The 20477-nt window shown below is 37.2% G+C and overlaps 1 protein-coding gene across 3 annotated transcripts in view; it reads right to left on the bottom strand.

Annotated features, from left to right (window-relative positions):
• The window catches only part of Lrba (LPS responsive beige-like anchor protein), a 468170-nt gene that overhangs the window by 104078 nt on the left and 343615 nt on the right, over positions 1-20477 (bottom strand). For all 3 annotated transcript variants that reach the window (XM_050158812.1, XM_050158811.1, XM_050158813.1), the window contains exons 45-47: positions 15505-15645; positions 14428-14547; positions 289-441 (exon numbers count right to left, since the gene is read on the bottom strand). In XM_050158812.1, coding sequence (XP_050014769.1) covers positions 289-441; positions 14428-14547; positions 15505-15645 — 414 coding nt within the window. The remainder of the gene's footprint in view (positions 1-288; positions 442-14427; positions 14548-15504; positions 15646-20477) is intronic.

Raw genomic sequence — 20477 nt, 5'->3', positions numbered from 1 at the left:
ATGATCCTTCTGCATCAAGAAATGCTCACGCTTAAAAACACAAATGACTCTAGGGTCTCTAACATCATTTGTTTATAATTTTAAATTATCAGGAACATATATAAAGCAGCTTAAATAATGGATGAAACAAACCATTATACTTAGAATTCAATATAATTTTTGAGGCATAACGCAGCTAGTGTAGCACTGTATTATTTTTAGCAGTTCTTATCAGCTGCAGTGCTTACAGGAAGGCAAGGGTTAATATTTTACATCAACACATGACAGAGAAGATGATGGCAATCTTACCAATCTGTTTATGCGAACAAACTCTTCTGAGGTTTTGGCCCAAGGAGGAAGTTCAACATCAGACACCACTGTCCCATCATCCATCACTCCAAGGTTATAATTATTGAAGTTGACAAACATCTCAGGGAGATAATAAAATTCAGGAATCAATTCCTATATAAAAATGAAAGAAATGTTACTTCATAAAATATAGGATATGGACTAGATACATGCAACATGGTGTGATTATTTCCTATTACACAAAACAACAACAAAAATTACATAATTGTCTTTCTCTTTGTTCAGTCTCCCACTTTCTGTTAAAAGAGAAGATCATGGCCAGGAAAACGTACACAGCATCTTAATGAACATACCAAACAGGCTTTCCTTCAGGACACATTTCAAAATCTAGAAACTCTTAAATTCAGGTAAGCAAGTAATAATTGAGAACCAACAAGATATAAATGGAGATTGCAAGCTATAAAACTAACAGCCCAAGATAATTTTTTTAAAGATGAACTATATAGAATTCACAGCAGAAAACAATCTTTATACAATAAGGGTTAAAATGTTATTTTATTTCTTTGGTCTTTTTATTAACCATGTGAACATTACTTGCATTTTAGCCACAGATAAACAGGAATTTTTACATCAAAACATAAAAGATGTTTAAGATACTAACTCTAATAAAAGATAAAAATGTTTCATTAGTCTAGAAAACAACATCCATAAGAAACTGATTAAATTAAAAATAACGGCTGTAAAATGAATATTTAAAAAGGAGAAAAATGCAGGCGGTAGGGCTTTGTGGCCAGGAAGCCCACATGTAACTTTTTCAGACAACCTGTAGAGCAGACTTAAAATCCAGTCTTGACATGGGTCAGTGCTTCGTGGTCTTTCAGAAACCCCCTCGGGGCCAGCCATCACAGGTCTGGATGTCCAAACAGCAGTAAAATAGAGAGGTCATCAGATTTTGGACAAGGTCAGTATGAACTTGCCAGAGAAGAGAAAAAGATGCAGCAAGAATGAAGCTACTCTCACTTTCACAGTCCACAGGGAATCCTGTTTGGCTCTGAATCTTTTGTTTACAATCATGATAATTAACTAGGCAGGGTACAATGAGCTTCTCCTTCAAATGACCCACAACTCTATGATCATTAGACTTGAAAGACTTTTAAAGTGAGCATTATTTACTTAATTCTTAAAAGAATCTTGTTCAAAAAGTTTACCCTTAAATTAGATAGCTCTCACACACAAAATTTTAAGATCATCATTGGAAGCCATGCCTGTAACTCTAATCTCTAATCGGTGAAAGAAATAAAAACAAGGCACATTATTTCATGTAGGAAAGAGTAGTAATATATTTGTATAAAGCTAACATTTATTGCATGGTTTGAATAAAAAGCTTAAATTTCTAATAAACTCTACCATATTTCATCTTCATAACAGCTTTATAAGGTGAGCGAGTGGCTCCATCTTAGACATGAATGAATGAAAGCAAGGCAGGCATGGTGCCACGTGCCCATTAACCCCAGCACTCAAAAATCTGACAGAATAAAGACAGGTCACCAGAAAGTTAAGGCTACATGGATTACATAGTAAAATGGAGGCCAATCTAGGCTATATAGTAAAACTTGGTCTTTAAAAAGCAATACTCTGAGTAAATGTTCCCATTGTGTAAGCCTGAGGACCCATGGTGACAAGAGAGAACTAAGTCCCCAAAGCTAGCCTCTCACCTCCACATGGGCACCACGGAACATACTCCCCTCTATTCACAAAACACATACAACCATACCTGACACACACCAAACAGACTGACTGACCGAGGGAAACACAAATTAAAGAAGAGGTAGTATGTGATTTGCCCAAAGATTAATAAAACATGTTTCTTAAAACCTATGGTCAGCTTTATTCAGCCTGGAGGGAAGGAGAAAGGGGCAGGAACAGAACATGGGGTAAGAGACAAAGATGCCTGTATCCAAAAGACTGGACATGTTATTCTAAGAACACAACTGAAAAGCCGAATGGATGGAAGGCAGAAAAGTCAGTTTTCTAGGCACTCCCTAAACTTGGATTCTCATTCAAGCTTCAAGAAAAGAAAGGTCTTGTCCTACCACTCTACTGGGTTTGGATGAATTTTCCACTACCCTGATATGAATAAAGGTTAGATTCAAATTAGGATAGTTCATCTATGTTTGAGTTGGTCATTATGGTTATATGTTTATTTTAGTAATGAGTTATTAATATATTATCTGGGAGTACATTTCTGGGATATAAAATGGCAGGAAGAATTCAATATAAAGAAAAGTAGAGTACAAATGTTACCTTTTAGTAAAAAATAAATCACAGGTTTTTCTTTTGGGATTTTTTTTTTTTTTTCTTTTTCTGAGACAAGGTTTTACACTGTAGTCCAGGCTATCTTGGAATTTACTATACAGCTCAGGCTGTCCCTGAATTCATGGCTATCTTCTCAAGTGTTCAGATTACAGGTTGAGGAAGTTCTTTGGTTGATTATTTAAGCCTTGGGTAGATAAAAAGGGTGAAGCATCACAATTCCAAAAATGATTATTTAGTTATTAACCTTAACAGATAACTGTGTCAAGGTTTGAACAGAGAAAGAAGAGTAAACACTCTTCTGTCCACATAAAACACAGATCACAATGAAGGCTATATGAAAAGTATAAAAAAATATTCATTTAGTAAGGCAAAACTGGCTGTACAAACAAACAGCATTCAGAATTGAAAGGAGAAAATGAAGCCTAAAAGTTAGGGTGTTCACAGAGGGCTGTGGTAAATGAACATAGCGCAGCAGGTTCCTAGCGCAGAGTTCTGCAGTCTGTTTATAATTATGTCTGTCTTTTTCTAAAATGAGGACACTGGGAAGAGGTGGAGCCTAAGTCATCGGTTCTTGCCGACATACTCCAGTCCATATGAGGTGTACCATACACTGGGCATTGAGTAAAATCTGAAATCGTACTGGCAGTGAGGGGTTCCTCAGCAGATACAATGCTTGCTGTGCAAACACGAGGACAAGAGCTTAGAGCTGCAGGCCCCACGTAAAGCCTGATGCTGCAGGATATGTCTATAACCCTAGTGCTCCTACACAGAGAGATGGAGGTGGGGACAGGACAATCTCTGGGAGTTTCTGGGCCAGGTGGCCTGAAACAGTCAGAGCAAACCACACAAGGCCCTATTCAGATCATGTGGAAAGGAGGCTCTCCTCTGGTCCTTACACGTGTGCTGTGGAAAGGAGGCTGAGGTAGAGGCTCTCCTCTGGTCCTTATGTGTGTGCTGTGGAAAGGAGGCTGAGGTAGAGGCTCTCCTCTGGTCCTTACATGTGTGCTGTGGAAAGGAGGCTGAGGTAGAGGCTCTCCTCTGGTCCTTACGTGTGTGCAGGCTGAGATAGAGGCTGTGCTCTGGTCCTTACACGTGTGCTGTGACACTTATGCACCTGCACTCATACATATGAGCGTGCACACTCTACACACATACACACTCTACACAAAAATAAAGACAAGTGGCATGGCATTTAAGATGAAAAAAAAAGGCAGAGGGAAAGACAAGGGCATTCCTGCTAAGGAGGGCATCTTAAGAAGAGGTACCAAGATTGGCATGTGTATGTCCTTGATTTTTAATGATCAATTAGGAAAAATTCAATTGGTCTAGAAACAGAGTTGAAAATAAAGTAGAAAGAATATGTACAGTGTAAGAAACCTAAACGCCTAGGTCTAAAGTCTTAACTATCCTTTTTCATGAAAACAGAGAAAAGACTGTTCTATCAGGGATGTTCAAAAACAATGTAAGTTTAGATAGAACAAATCTTTCCAAGAAATTAACACTGGAGAGATATGATGAAGATTCTACATAGAGTGTAAAGGACATAATCAAAAAAGCACAATTAAATTACTAAGAGGGGAACACATGGGGTTAAAACATCCTGTAATCTCAAGGAGAACACCGTAAGGTGATGGCAGCTGAATCCCTCTCTTACGATGAAACAAATGTGAACTTAATGAAGACACCAGCGTAAGTGAAAGAAGCACCTATGAAGGACGACGGCGACACGCAGGCATCTCAGCACAGTTCCCTTTGGAAGACAGTGTTTCCCTAGGAATCATGCTGTGATATAATACAAATATTATTGTCTAAAATTATCTCCTTTGACAGATGAAACTTAGTAACATAGTCAAAGATTATGTCTTTCTGGTATTTTAAATGCACACTTACAAAGTGAAGTATGTTTTATATTCATCTGAATAAAACACTGGGCTCTGGATAAAAACCACATGTTCGGCCATTCTCTAAAACACTGGGGGAAAGGACACGTAAACAACACTGACGGGGACAGATACACCTACAACCCACATTTTCCTTCAGCCTGCTGGCGATAATTTTAATTTCTATCAGTTAATTAGGCAGATATGTTTTAGAGGCAGGTGATATTGCCAAACTTTAGTGTACCATCTCCTAAAACAAGAAGGTTCAAACAGAGGTTATACCACAATTCAGGGCAAGCTCATAGCTTTGATCACAAATCCCAAGGCTTTCATGGCATAATGACAAGGATTGGTTGTGACCACACATATGCTTTAGTTTTCTTCAGGAAGGTACAATCCCACTGATAGGAACGGCCTGTGCAGCCAGGCTGTGTGACTCTCCTTTCATTAGTCACCAATTCTCTCCACTGAACTAAAACCATGGCTCCCTCCGTCTGGACAAACACATCAAATGCAATGCGATAATCTAAAGAAATGAGACAAAAAAAAAAAAAAAAAGAAGAGAGAGAGAGAAAAGAAAAAAGAGCAAAGATGCTGCTTTAGGATACAAGCTAACATTGACTCATTCAAGTATAAAAACCTTGGCAATTCAAACATTCAAATGTAGTGCTATAGTTAGGGAATGGGACACTGAAGGTGTACAGATAGGGAAGCAAAATTTTAGCTGTTTACCACTGGGAAAAGAAATATACTTTACGGTATAAAAATCTGAAGCTTTTTTTTTTTCACAAAAAATGATGAAAATAGGACATAAAAAATAAAAAATTGCAAGCTTGTTTTGTTAGCCCACAAACACTCGACTAAAGTGTATTATATTAACATTTATAACTCAAATTAAATGAAAGTTTTCAAATTGACGTTTGAACTTAAATTTTTTTTAGAAAAAACATTATATATTACATACATTGTTTTCTTCAGCAAAATAAAAACAGTATTTTTAAAAGTTGAAATAGAAAAATAATCTCTAGAACTTCTAGATGGATCTAATAAGAACCATAAAAGATTGATTGCAAATGCATTTAAAAAATCATGAGTTACAAGCAAATAGGCAATAGATAACCTATTTCACTCTGACTTAGAGAAAAGAAAAATTGGGTTTGAGTCTTGTCTATTTAATTTACTGTCACATGGTCTTAAATAATTTAATCTCTTGACCTTATTCACCTCACTTGTCATTTCTAAAATTCGGGATTTGTATGAAGTTCCTATAACACTAAATTCTATGTATAAATATTATCATTAATATGATCCTTGATTTCAGACACACCAAATTTTTAAATATGAAAGGGCATTTGTTGAACTATGCCCACTTATAAAAGCCTTCAAGGTAATTCAAAGAAGACCTAACAAAATTCACTTCTAAAAGAAAGTGTTCTCACAAAAATATCTGAGAATTAATATTTCTTACTAAATCACCATCACAATAAGAAATTTATTATTTTTTATTAGCAATGACTTAACCTGTCATGTAGGGCTTAACATAAATAACCCCAATAGCTTATAGTTCACTCTCGCTTTCAACACATTTTTCACTTACATATTTGGACTATATATTTCCATTAGGTCTTCTGCTGTTCTAGATTGCTATCTTCAGGGAAATCGTAGTTTAGGAAGAGATAATGGGCACTAATAATATAAATGTACAGTAAATTACAACTGCTATTAAAGAAAACACAGAGGCTGGGGAGAACCTCACTGGCATGCGCACCTGAGTTTGCGTCCCAGAGCCCACTGAGATAGTAGCTGGTAAGACAAAGGCCTCATGCTTTACAGATCTCACAAGACAAATTAAAACTGCTCCAAACTATTTACAACCATCTCTATAAAGATTGAGAAGGCTAAAAACTTTTCAGACAGGGTTAAAATTAATTCATGTAACATTATTGTGCTCATTTATTTAGAAATATTTTTAGTAATCAGAGATTCAATTGCATTATATTTACTGTGTGGAATATAATTTATTATTCTGCTTAATTTCATAATATAAATTTTAATTTAATAACTAAAAATATATAATTATGTATTTTTTAAAAAAAATGTTATTTTGTTTTCTAGTCCATCGCCTTAACCACTCGGCCACAACTACAGAACATTGTTATTTTGTTTTCAAGACAGGTTTCTCTGTAGCTTTGGAGCCTATCCTGAAACTCATTATGTAGACCAGGCTGGCCTTGAACTCACAGAAATCCACCTGTCTTTAACTCCCAAGGGCATGATTAAATTAAAGGCATGAGTCACCACTGCCTGGCTTTTAAAAAATTTTAAAATAGACTAAGAATATGATGTAGGCTGATGAGACACCCACATGGATTTATGTAAGACCATAACAATAAAAGTGAAATCAGAACTAATTATAGAACTTGTTATGAATTTGTTGTTTTATTCTTATTCATTCAGATGTGCGTTTATGCACGTATGTGGTGGCATGTGTGCACGCACACCCGTGTGCCAAGGTGCATGTGTGGAAGTCTGAGGACAACTTGAGGAGTTGGTTCTCTGCTTCTATCACATCAATTGCAGAGACTGAACTCTGGTCACCAGGGTGGGTGGCAAGCACACTGACCTGCTGATCAATCTTACTGACCCCAAATTCATTAATTTAATAAATATCTGACTGAATGCCTGATATGTTCCAGGCTCTAAGCTCTAGGATAGGCCAATGAAGGAAACAGCTCCAAATTCACCCTTTCATGGAGCTAGTGTCCCAGTGTGGTGAACCGTAATAAACAAGCCAATGGTGAAGACATGATGTCAGCTGGCGAGTGGCGTGAAGAAAAACGAGATCAGGAAGTGAGTAAAAGTAAAAGGAGTGAGGAATGCAACTTAAACAGGGGAAAACTTCACCAAATGGATGGACCCAGAGCCCTTTAAGAGTGAACAAAGGGGAAACAAAAACAGGAGGTCAAGAGACAAGAGGATGGGCAGACAGGGTATAGGGCCTTACACTGGCAACCCATCTGGCTAGCATGGAACCACATTTTGAGAGTAGGTTTAAAGGAATGAAGGGCAGGATTTAGTTGTGAAGATATTAAATTCATAATCTATTTTATGTATTGAAAAGGAATTATTGATGAGGGAGTCAGACAGAAGAAATGTGACAGGTTAGAGACATAAATTTGGGAGGTCTATTAATCCCTATCGAATCTTTAAGATACAACTCAAAATACTTAGTGTAGTTAGTCATTGCAAGGGCATTCCTCCAGTCAGTTGTTTGCCTTATTATAATCTAATCTATATTAAAATAGTTTTATGTAAACCTACTCTTCTAATCTAGTGAGTTGCATATTACCTAGGGTAAACAGTCAACGGAAGCTAACATAACTGAACATGCTTTAGTGGATTTTAATTTAATTCTCAGCACAAGTTTTCAGATTAAGATGGGGAATTAAATACTGAACCAAGTTCCTTTTTAGTCTGTGTTCTCTGTGTTAGTCTATGCTGCTCGGGCAGCAGCCTGCCTCTGCTGCCAAAGCTAAATCACCACCTTCACCCAGGTGCCTTTCCCAGTCAGCTGCGGAACACGTGCACCTCATAAAAGATCCCATCAGGCACAGTTCGCTCTCTATGCCTCTCTCTTGCCTCTCGCTCCTCTGCCTCTTCTTTTATTTCTTGCTTCTCCTGTCTGTCTGCCTCTCTCAAGTCCCCAATCCGACATGGCCATTCATTCTTTGACTCTCCCTCTCCCCCAATAAACCTCTTGCACTAGCTCTGCTGTGTGTGCTGTGTTTGCTTAGTGGCATACTCTGGCAGGGCCTGCTGAAAGGCACCCACATCGTCTTTTTTATTTTCCCTTTTCCTCTATTTGCCCAACTCTAATTTAGTGCTTCTTTTCCTCTCTTCCATCTCACAGTAACACTCAATCCCTCTTCATCGGCGTTTATCCACACTTCTGTAACCCACTACTGAGTTTGACTTTTTTCTCATAACTACTTTATAAACCTATATACTGCACCTACTCTTGCCTATAGTATAATAACAAATCTGAAGACTAATCACACTATCTTTTAAAACCACAAACTCTGTCCTATCTCCTAAGTAAAGAAAGCATAGGGCTCCCCGCGCCTCTCATCTACACCAGGTGGTGCTCACCAATGAACTCAAAGATCATCACCTACACTCATTTGCTGCAGTCTGTTTTGTTACTAGAGATACTTCTCTAAAACAGGAGCGCACTGGAAGCAAGAGTGGTGTTTTATTTGGTATTTCATTATAATCAGAACCTTAGATGAACCCAACTTAAAAATAACCTTTAAAAAGTAAATGCTGTATCAGGATTCTTCCAAATTTCTTATTCCAATCTATTTTAACACAGGTTTTAGTTTAATAACACATAATTATAGTAAATTCCAGTCTCTGAGAAAATGTGCTCCTCTACCACCCCTGTGATAACCGTGACCCCTTTTCTAATTCTGTCGGTCATTTCTACGGGACAGATGTCAGAATGTGAATAGGAGCAGGAGAGGGCACTGAACCTCCAGGCTGGGCCTACTGACAGGAAGGGCTTCAGAAAGGAGAGAACTGCTTCAGAGAAGGGAAATCAATCCCAGTAACAGTTTAGTGAGAGCTTAGGGAACTGCCTAGTGCTTAAATATGACTGTCTACAATACTTTATGAGTCTGCTAATTGTTCCACAAAATTTGGTCATAGTAATTCACCATAAAAGCTGAAGACAGGCCCAGGCATGGTGGATCAGCCGGTAATGACACTGCTCTAGTGGTGGAGAAGGGAGGACCATTCACTACAAAGCCAAAAGCGGAAGACAGTTCCTAAATTTATCTGTATATAAATTATAAATATATAAATACATAAAATGTATATATGGAAGACCAGAAACACAGAATTATGATTATTTTGCGGTACCAAGGGAATCCAAGACCTAAAAAGTGTTAAGCAAGAATTTCAGCACTATCTAACACCCCCACCTCCACCCCTACACCTCTGCTGGGCATTTACATTACAATGGAGATTCCTCAACCCACTTTAACACTTCCTATTCCAGGCCTCAATACCACACAGTGCAGCTACTGTGTGCCAGGTCACACGTAGATAAAATACACACCGAACACTGTCATACAAAGATGGTGAAGACATGCTCTCCAATTGGCAGAAAACTTTCTTTTTGTGTGATCATAAACCAGTGTTTTAAATCCGTGCTGCTCAGAACAGGGGCTAAATGCAGTGGTCCTTGAACATTTAAAATGTGGCTAGTGTGAAGAGACATGTACTGAAAATGTGAAATGCATAATACAATTTGAAGACTTAGGATAAAAATGAAAGAGCTAATTAATAATTTTGTAATGATTACAGGTTAAAATATTTTCACTTTTAGGCTAAGATACATTATTGAAATCAATTGCATGTTCTTTTGACTTTGAAATTAGACTATAATTCAATGAATATTAATGTATGTGGCTTACACTATATTTCTATCGGAAACCACTACCAGAAGCCAACTTAGAGAACTGCCTTGCACTGTTTACTCATGTACAATAAAAGGTCTGAGAGGTTAGGTGTAGAAATAGGAGCGGCGGGGCTGCGTCCCCAGCACCCTGGCCGCCTGCTAGCTCATGCCCGAAATAACAACACACAATTGCCCATTATATCCAGCCTCTTCTTGGCTAACTCTCGCAACTGGACTAGCCCATTTCTAATAATCTGTGTAAGCACCCCAAGGTGCGCTTACCAGGATGATTCTAGCCTACATCCATCCTGGGTCGGAGCTGCCTGGGAGAGCGGAGCCTGGCGTCTCTGGTCCAGAGCGCAGAGCTGTAGGGTCTCTCCGGGAGCAGAGCAGAGTCTGAGCTCACTTCCTCTTCCTCCCAGCATCCTATTCTGTTTACTCCTCCCACCTATGTTTTAACCTATCAGGGCCAAGGAGTTTCTTTATTGCTTAACCAATGAAATCAACAGATTGATATGACACTCCCACATCAGTTAGGCATGGAAGGTACTCACAAAGGATGCACAATTTCCAAACTTTAAAAGTGGCAAATTATGATTTAAAAAAAAAAAAAGCCCGCCTTATTCAAACCACCTAAGAATGTTCTGTTTGCAGAAATACAACATACTTTTACCATTATTTCATATTAGCAACCATTTTTAAAGTAAAATTATTCCCTAAGTATTAGCAGAATGCAAGCTAATATATTAAAATTCCCTCCAGCAGGAAAGAAGCAAGAACTAGAACTATCTTCTATTTTTCCTTTTGAAAAATAACTGGTTCCCATTTTAGGGAACTTATGTTGTACTAACCAGGCAAAGTACCCTTGGCCACCCACTCAACGTGATTCCTTCCACACCACCTTCGTGTTCTACTGCCCTATTGGTTCTATGAATGTTTTCTTTAGTATTTCTACAACACTCCCCAATACAAAACACTACTACTACTAATGGTCTAAAATCCAATGTTATAATCCATGAGCACATTATTATGGTAACTTTCGTTTACTTTGTACTTATTATAATGATCTTAAATGTGTTTTCCAAAACATAATACTTTAAGAAAAAAAGAGCCATGATTAAAAGGGTTCATTTTCAGACTGAAGCTCTCTAAATGGCCTATATAACTATAAATTAATGCGTGTCTAATATGTGTAAATGATTAAATTGTACTGTATGAATTGCTATCAATATAGAAAATGGAGTAATTTATCAATGGTATACCACATTATGGATATTTGGGAGGGGGCAAGGTACAGAAGGAAAATATGTATACTGGCAAGACTACTGAATAGGTTTCACCAAAGTTAGGCCTTAAAAAACTTCATAAAGTGACATTTGAGAAGGTAGAGATAAAAATATAAGAGATATTAAAAATTATATAAAAATGAATGTAGAAATAATTCTAAGAAGGTTCCTTGGCATTTCAGGTTTTGCATCCCTTAGCTTCTGAGATATTTTCCATTTAGTTCCTTGTGCTATTCCACTGTAGTTCCAGCTATCTGGGAGGCTAGAGCAAAAGGGTCACTAGAACCTAGCATTTCAGGCTAGCCTGGGCAACAGAGTGAGACCCCCCCAGGGCAAAAAGGAAAAAAAAACCTATTAAACTTTCTTCACCATTTCTTCATATAGTTGCCCTAAATAAGACAGTGGGAAAACCAGAAGTTACTGTAGTAGCAATTACCACGTCCAGAACTGCAAATCTAGTTTGTTGCTAGTAATAGGCACCGTTTTTATGAAGTCTTCTAGGGCAGCCATTACTATTCCAAGTTATTTATGAAGAAAAAAATAGAGATAGGGAAGGAGAAAGAAGAAAATGAATATTTTTGTTTGTTTCTTTTAGTTGTTTTGCTGGGTTTTTCTTTCCTGATTTATTTATTTTTTTTTAAAGCATTGGCTATTTGAAGGAAAGTAAAAATTTAATCAGATACGTGCTAATTAAAACATTTGAGCCCCCAACCACCCACACACGTGTGTATATTAGGACAGAACTACCTGGACTCAGTAGCTATTTTACAACAACAACAACAAAGGCACAAATAGAAAATGGCCTTTTGTGTCAGCCAAGAAACACTTTCTACCTGGAATCCCCAGAGAACACACCTGACCTGACCTGACCTGCACTCAGGTAGGCCTTCTCCACTGCCCTTCCTGTTAGCCACTCAGTCATTCCAGTCTCCTAGCTAGTCCTAACAGACAGCTTACAGGAGCCCCTCCTCCCCTCTATACCTCAGCCCAATTACAAACTCCTCACAGTGCCCCCCCCCCCTCCAACCTCAGCTCCATGCCAGAGACTCCAAGTCCTGGTTCAGACCCAGGGTCCCCCGGTGCTTTCATCCTTGGCTCTCCAGTTACCTGCTTTACTTCAATCTACTTACAAATTCTCCTCTCCCCACCTGTAGATGTGAAGGAGATATTAGCCCTGCCATGGAGCCCTTCACAGGCTCGTCTAGAACACCCACCAAACTGCAGAGAAACCCCCTACCTGGCATCTACAACCATCACAGTTTCCTGACATTCAGAAATCACAAGAAAAAACACGGAATGGAATCCCCACCCAATGAAGACAAGACCAGACCACCAACAGCAAAATTTACCTCAATCATCCCGTTCCGCGCACCGCGCCCCCGTGTCTGCGCTCTGTGCGCTGGCACCCAGTTCGCGAGCTTCAGGCAAGGGGGGTGAGGTTAAAATACACAGACACACACAGGCAGAGAGAGAGCGACACGGGTCATCCTTGAATCCCCCAAGAATGCTCCCTTTATTGTGTTCAGGCGCAGATTATATAGAGATAGCCACGCCCCAGCCAAACCCACCAGAAACCACTCTCCTGCCATCAGGAACTCCTGAAGGTCTCGTGCTCAGAGCAGCTGTAGGCACTCAGATCAGGGAAAAACAAGTTGTTTACAAGAAATTCAGGATCTGGGGTCTCACTGCTCCCAACAATCCCCGGCATCTCCCACCCAATAAAGACAAGACCAGATACCAACAGCAAAACTTACCTCAATCATCCCAACCCCAGAAGCCTGGACACCAGCACAAAAATAATCAATAATGGCCAGATACTATGTCTCTACTAGAAACCAGTAACCTACTGTGCTAGACTGAGAGAAATGTAATGTAACTGAAGGACAAGACAAGGATTTTCATCTTCCTGCTCCCTCCACCTTCCCCGCAACCCCCTTCACTAGATTTTTAAATGAAACCATCCCCATCTCTTAAAACTTCTTAATAGTTAAATATGAAAAAAGCCCAATTTGGGAATAGAAGCAGAAATCAACAACAGTTATTAACCCTCTTAGCCATTTCTAGTATATGTCTACCCATCAATGCAAACTTATCTAATGATGACTCTTTCTAAAAGGATTTTATTTTTACTGCTTCTGTATGACGCACATGTGAATACACCCACATCAACACACTCATGTGGACACTTCATGTCTCCTTTCATCTTTCCGTGGGTCCTGAGACTCAGCCTGGTTATCAAGCTTATACACTGAGCACTGTACCTGCTGAGTCATCTAACTGGCTTACTCATGACTGGTGACTTTAAAAAGTACTTCAAAAGTGTTTTAGAGTGTATTATGAGATCAGAAAATCTTGATAGATGTTCCGATATAAAAATTACTTTTGCAAATAATAAAAACAGAATATCTTTGATACAGAAAATATCATTTAGATATTATAATCTATAATGTCAGGAGAAATAGAGGAGTGTATTTTACACTGTAAAGTGTCATATCTTAAAGTGGTATGACATTAACACTCCACTACATGTCTTAGACGTGTCCTATAGCAGCATATACATAGTCATACAACTTTTCTTCTTTCAAATACATCTGTTTCTCATGTGTTACTTCCACTTCCACAGGGTATGATTATTTACATATAAGTCATATTATTTATAAAACTATAAGGAGTCTAAAAACAATAGGTGCATTTCATTATACCTTTAATAGCACCCAATCCAGTTTCTTGCAGAAAGAGACGATACATAAAGAAAACCAATTACTGGACTGCTGAGGATAGAAGTGGAAGGCTAGCAAGATTATATTAGCTATAATACTGATTATTTTAAGAATGGAGATTTGAAAGATCCAAATAAATATGCCTGAGGCTTTCCTGTTTTCTGGTAATTTGCTTCACTATGCTGGAACTGTGTGCAGCATGCTGCTAATAGACATGATTCAAATGATGTTGGGAAGAGAAAAAAATTTACAGCTATTGAGATGAAAGAACTTCAGGATGGATGGACAGACAGGCAGAAACATAAAAAGAAGAAAACAAAAGTCATGGACAGTGGTTCTTGGCCATTTCATTCAGGTTCCATTCTCTGAGGCTGACCTTCCGTAAATACAGCTGGATCACAGGAGAGAAACTGTGAACATCCAGTCAGTAAGAAACAAACTGGCTGTAACAAACATAAAATGAAATAAATCTGTACCTTAATGTCAGATGTATCACGCTGACTGTTTCGCCACGCTCTGGACACTGAGGAAAAAGTCCTATCTGCATGATCAAATTTCCCTCCTTGTAAATTTAGAAAGTAGGTTGTAAAGGGTTCCTAAAAAATAAGAAGTGAAAAAGCTTTTATGTCCTTTTAGGGTTTAATAAATCTTTATATCTAAATTTTTTAGCAAATAATGGTCATTAGCTAGTAATATGTCCAATGTATAGAATGCAAGTTATTGCCAAATTTTTTTATTAGCGCTTTTAATTTTTTCTGAATGTTTCTGTCATCAAAATTTTGGTATCTATAATGTTTCCATAAACTTCCTCCATTGCCAAGAATATATTACTAATAGCATTTAGGCATGAATTAAATGTATTTTCTTCAGTGTTCAGGATATAGTATAATATGTAATTTTTCTATTGTTATGGCCCACAATTTATGATTAAGAGAAAACTGTGTGGAAGGCTTAAAAGCCCCCTCTTAGTTAAAGAACACTTAAACATGTATGAGTAACTGCTTGCCAATAGAAAAGCCCTATAAATTACTTCTAAGACTCGTGTCTGTCCATATTCTTCTAACAAGGTTTTATTAATGACGTGCTGCTAATGTTCCCCACAGAAATTACATTTTGTTAGACGAATTAACTTTCAATTTTATAGAAACATTTTTTCAGCTAATGTTATCAATACACAACAGTGCCGGTTATTTGAAAACACATCTTACTCTATTTGGAGCAATGTAACTACCAGAATGTGTAAATAAATGTCTGTGCTAATAAAATTTTAGTTACTTCTCATTTAAACAAGCTACATTTGAAGAGAATTTAGCTAATCTGGTACAAAAGACATCATCTGAAGACACAGATTTGAAGAAGATAGTCATACAATTCTAGAGGAAACATTTTTATCGTTATGGTATAAAATATTTGCTAAAGCATATATATTTAAAAGCTCAATTGTTTAAAACTATTTTCAATATTCAAAAAAATGTCGATGATTTCCAATCATGGCACATTCTTCAACACATTGGATTTATTTAGTCACGGTCTATTATTCACATTGAACTTACTATTCTGAGAAGCCATGCAAGAACAAAACTTGCAGTTGAGTAATGAGTACCATAGTGGAACTTTGGAACTTGATCATCTTCCCATGACTCAAATCGTTCTGCAAAGAATGCTGCTCTTTTGGGATTCAGAGCTCCTACTGGCTGCCATTGGAAGAGAAGGGAGAGAAAGAAACACAAATTTAATCAACCTTTATTTCCTTCATGCTTTTAAGATATCCTGTAAGTATGCATGGAGTAAACATTTAAAATATATGTATTTGCACTTAGAAAAACAACAGTGGTATATTCAAACAAACAGAAAAAGTCATCACCCCACATTTTTTTCCTAGCATGGTTAAACATATACAGATAATTAAGTGGGTAAATCTGTCATTTCTGACACATGCAGTTTTTTTTGTTTGCTTGTTTGTTATTTAAATTTTTTTGTTTATCTTTCTTCTTTCCTTTTTTTTTTTATATTGAGACAGGGGTTTTCGGTGGAGGCTTGACTGTCTTGGAGCTAGTACCACAGACTAGACTGACTAGTAACTCACTGAGATCTGCCTGTCTCTGCCTCCAGAGTGCTGAGATTAAAGGCATGCACCACCATCACCTGACTGGTTTACATAGGTTTTTAATTAATCAGTCTGAAAGGAGAATTACATGAAGATGAGCTATATCATACTTTATTATTATTATTTATTATTTATTATTTATTTAGAAAATACCTGTAATTAGAAGCAACAACCAGAAGCATCTTGGAGCTAGAGAGCTTACTTACTCTGTCTCTGAGCAGACGAAGGAACAAAGCTGGTAAATAAGGGTAAATGCAAAGAGGTTGTAAGAGAAAAGGAGTAAGATACAACTAGATCATTCTACTAACATAAACTAAGTAAAAAGTTAGAGGACAGAGTGCAGTGGAGATGGCTCAATCAGTGAAGTCAAATCTCAAGCAACCCTAAAAAAGCTGGGCAAGATGATGTGCACCTGTAATTCTAATGCTAGGGAGGCAGACCGAGGCAGAGCTTGCTGCAAAGTCAGCTTGGTCTAATCACGGAGCTTCAGTTTCAGAAAGAGATCATGCCTCAAAAGAAAGGTAGACAGAGACAGAGGAAGACATCCAACATTGATGCGTAGCCTCTAAGTGCCTTCATGAATTAACAAGAATTCAAACCCACTAGCAATAGCAGCAGCACCACCACCACCACAACAACAACAACAAAAACAAGAAATGGTAAGGACATTATAATCTTAGACTGGAAAACAAAACATCTCAACAAACTTCCATAATCAGTACAACAAAGTGAAGACCCTGGACTCACTAGACAACTCATGTCCAGTTAGAAGGTTGTTTTGGGAAATAAAATAAGTACACACATTAAGGTCTTTAAGCCATGCATGGCAACACTCAATGAATGTCATTATTTAAAAAATAATCTTTTAGAACTAAGGTAAAAGAGTTTAAATAAAACAATTGCCTATAAAACACCAAGCACATTGCTTGACCCAGACATGAAACAGCCGTTGCTATCCAGGGAATACATGAATTGTATAAACACTGAGCAACATCCTGATATTTTCTTCAGGAAGACAGAGTATCCTTGAGATTCTCAGAAGGGACTACAGCTCTAAGAATGCTAAGATCAACCACATTAAATTACAGTTTGGACTATGGGAACACTCTGGTCTGTAGAAAAAGCTCTACCCCTTACTCAAAATATAAATACCAATTCGAAAATAACTTCTCTAATAAGACACAGAATTGTTTTACATCTCTTAGGAAATTTTATAAGTTATTCATATTTATAAGCTCAAAAATCTGACTATTCATGAGGAAAACGCTAACCTAAAGTAAATAACGTTAGTTTAAAATGGATATATTCAGAATTCATACAGTGAAAAGGAAACCATGTTCAGACCGGGTCTTGAACTACTTTTCAAATTATGATTACAGATAGCATTTTAAAGTCATCACTTTGACTGTATTTCTTAAATTGTTAGGTATTTTACCTTCAAACTGTTAACAAACACTATCATTTTCCTTCAATAGCATCTTGGTTCTGACCAGCGCTGTGTTATGTTAAATATGTTTCTACTTTACAAGTTAATTTTCAAAAACATTTAATTGATTACTATTTTAAGTCAGCGTCATATTACTAATTTTTAAATACTTCTTTTAAACTATTAGTTTCAGTGCTAAAGAACTGTGTCTGACTTACTATAAGAATCAAACTCATTCCAGGAATTCTTTCTTTGTTACAGAACAAATGTGAAAGGCCTTTAAATGTATTTTAGTTGTTATCCCTAAAGATACAGCCATATAAAAGGAAGAAAAGAAATAAAATCACTAGAAGACAAATTATATGAATTAAAAATAGAATCAATGTGCCTTTTGTATGGTGCACAGCGAATTAACTATATACTTTATCTGCTCCCATTTTTATTACTCTCCAAATGAGTACCTCTGTGAATCAATAGTTATAGAATCACATTTCTTGAATATAATGCTAAGACCAATTAGGATTGATTTCACTAGCATCTGAAAGAAAAGGCATCCTACTGAGATCCATGTAGGTAGAACCCACAGTATCGACTCTGGCTGGTATTGTCACAGTTGGCTTCTGAAGCCGCTACAGGACAGCTATCAAGACATACCACATTTATTTGCAAGCAAATAAAAAAGAAGTCACCAAATAAAAGAAGGTTTAAAAAAAATAAGGAGCAGCGGAGCTGTGCAGTGACAATGATACACTATCAGCTTACTCAGAGAAGTTACAGTGGGAATACACACATTGAATTATACATTACGGGAAAGCACTGATTTATTGTGGTAATAACATCCACCTCATTAAAAGATTCTGCTTTGCTGCAGTTGGAAGGCTACATATTGTTTACTGCTATAAATTAATGGCACTGCAAAGAAGACTGTGGAACCATCCTAACAATAGATCTGTAATGACAGTGCTGTATATCACGGCTTCCTCAGCAGCTTCATAATAAAATGGAGACAATGTATTGAGCTAATACATTCTACCACGCTGGCCCATATTTTTCTGACAACTGGTTTAAAAGATGAGCTGAATCCAACTATGTTATAATGCTACAAAACATTTAACTAAGCAAGAGTCAGTCAGACACCAAAGTGCATCACAGTATTTTAAAAACATTTTCTAAATCAGCACTTCAAGCTGTTTATTCATCTCCGCAGAAGGGCTAGAAGCTAACACCGATGGCTCCTCTTACTTCTCCAGTGTATTAAGAGAACAATTGCCATGTAGTTCAGGAAGACATCTAGCACTCTCCTATTATACTGCATTCTCTGTACGATTTAACCTGCTTGATGGGGTATTTATTTTTAATCAGCAAAATTTAAAAAGAAGAAACCAAAAACACTGACATTTAAAACTGTCTATAATTTCTTGGTAATAACAAAAACAAAATATTGATTAGGGGATTCAAAAAAGTACATAATTCAAGATCATTACAAAAAATGTAAATATCATCAGGACATGGAAAATAAACAGCATTAAATAAAAATATCAAGTCTATAAAATAAAGCAGCATATGAGATTAAAATAAAAAATACAGTAATTGGAAGTGTAGAATCTCATAAGTTATTGGTTATTATGTAAGAATGGAAAGAAAATTGTAGTAAAGTAGGAAAAAAACAAATTAAAAATGTCAAGAAGACAAACTCTCTAAAATGGTAAGGTGAAGTGACAGACCCCAGTCTGGAGAGCACATCAGTGACTTCATACAAACAACAAGGTGGCATCTCTGGAAGGGTGAGGAGCATCTTGGTAATGAGGAAGACACGCGATTTATAAAATGGGAGTATTTAAATCAGCTTTGTAAACTTAGACTAAAAAATACATTTTTACTACCTTCTTGAGAAGTATTTTTGCTAATTAACAAAAATGTAAAGTATCCCCCTCAGACCTGGCACAGAGCAAGTTATTCTTCTAAATACTGTCTGTTCTGAGGTTATTTATCGGGACTGTTTAAGAAGCAAGCTCATCAGTCCGTCCCGAGAAGGAACACTCTAACCCCACTAGGAAGGCGGGAGGAAAGGAGCACCGTGCATCACTGCAGCCTCCCTGTCCGCAGTCTCCTCGCTGTAGTCACAGTTCAGAAAGTAAACTGACTTGGGATTTATATGAAAAGCTGGAAAATATCAAAGCAAGGGACAAGTATCACTTACCACATTAATGAAAAAGTAGTTTTGATTCTATGGACCCCTGAAAACTTCAGTGGCTTAACAATACCAGCAAAAATTAGCTTTTTATTTTTTTCCTTCAAATTTTGAGAACTATAATTTGAATTTACTTAATAAAAGAATAATGTTTCTAGATTGAATTACCTGATTATTTATTTATAAAAAATATGTCAGCTAGGTATCCTACTTTGAAATAAGGTAATTTAACTAATTTAGCTCAAAATGACTTCAATCTTAGCGACTCAAATGTAAGACACACAATTCCCTCCAGATCTTTTTTATCCATCCGAGACTGCTATACTGAAGATGTTTCTCTAATTGCAGCATCTGTACACTATTTTTCAAATATGATCTTTACTCAAGCAGGTTTATCTAAGAGCTATATGATGTAGGATGCCCTTCTGTATATGTGATGCTTTTATTGGCTAATGAAGAAAGCTGTTTTGACTAAAGGCTTAGCAGAGTAAAGCCAGGTGGGAAATCCGAATAGAGATAAAGAAAGAAAGTGGGTGGAGATAGAGAGAGGACATGTAGCTGCCAAAGGAGACAAACACCGTGGAACATGACCAGTAGGCCACAGCCTCGTGGTGATACACAGATTGACGGAAATGGGTTAAGATGTAAGAGCTAGCTAGGAATATGCCAGAGTCATTGGCCAAACAGTGTTGTAGGTAATATAGTTTCTCTGTGATTATTTGGGTCTGGGTCTCCGCTTACAACCACACATGTAAGGTGCGCAGGAGAGCTCTTGTGGGAGCAAGCCTGTGATACAACTGCT

This window comes from Alexandromys fortis, unplaced genomic scaffold (assembly GCF_014885135.2).
Source record: "Alexandromys fortis isolate MF-2015 unplaced genomic scaffold, M_Fortis_MF-2015_v1.1 scaffold_102, whole genome shotgun sequence".
NCBI classification, from domain to species: domain Eukaryota; kingdom Metazoa; phylum Chordata; class Mammalia; order Rodentia; family Cricetidae; genus Alexandromys; species Alexandromys fortis.
Note: the sequence above shows the minus strand (reverse complement) of the source record. Positions and strands in the feature narration are given on the sequence as shown.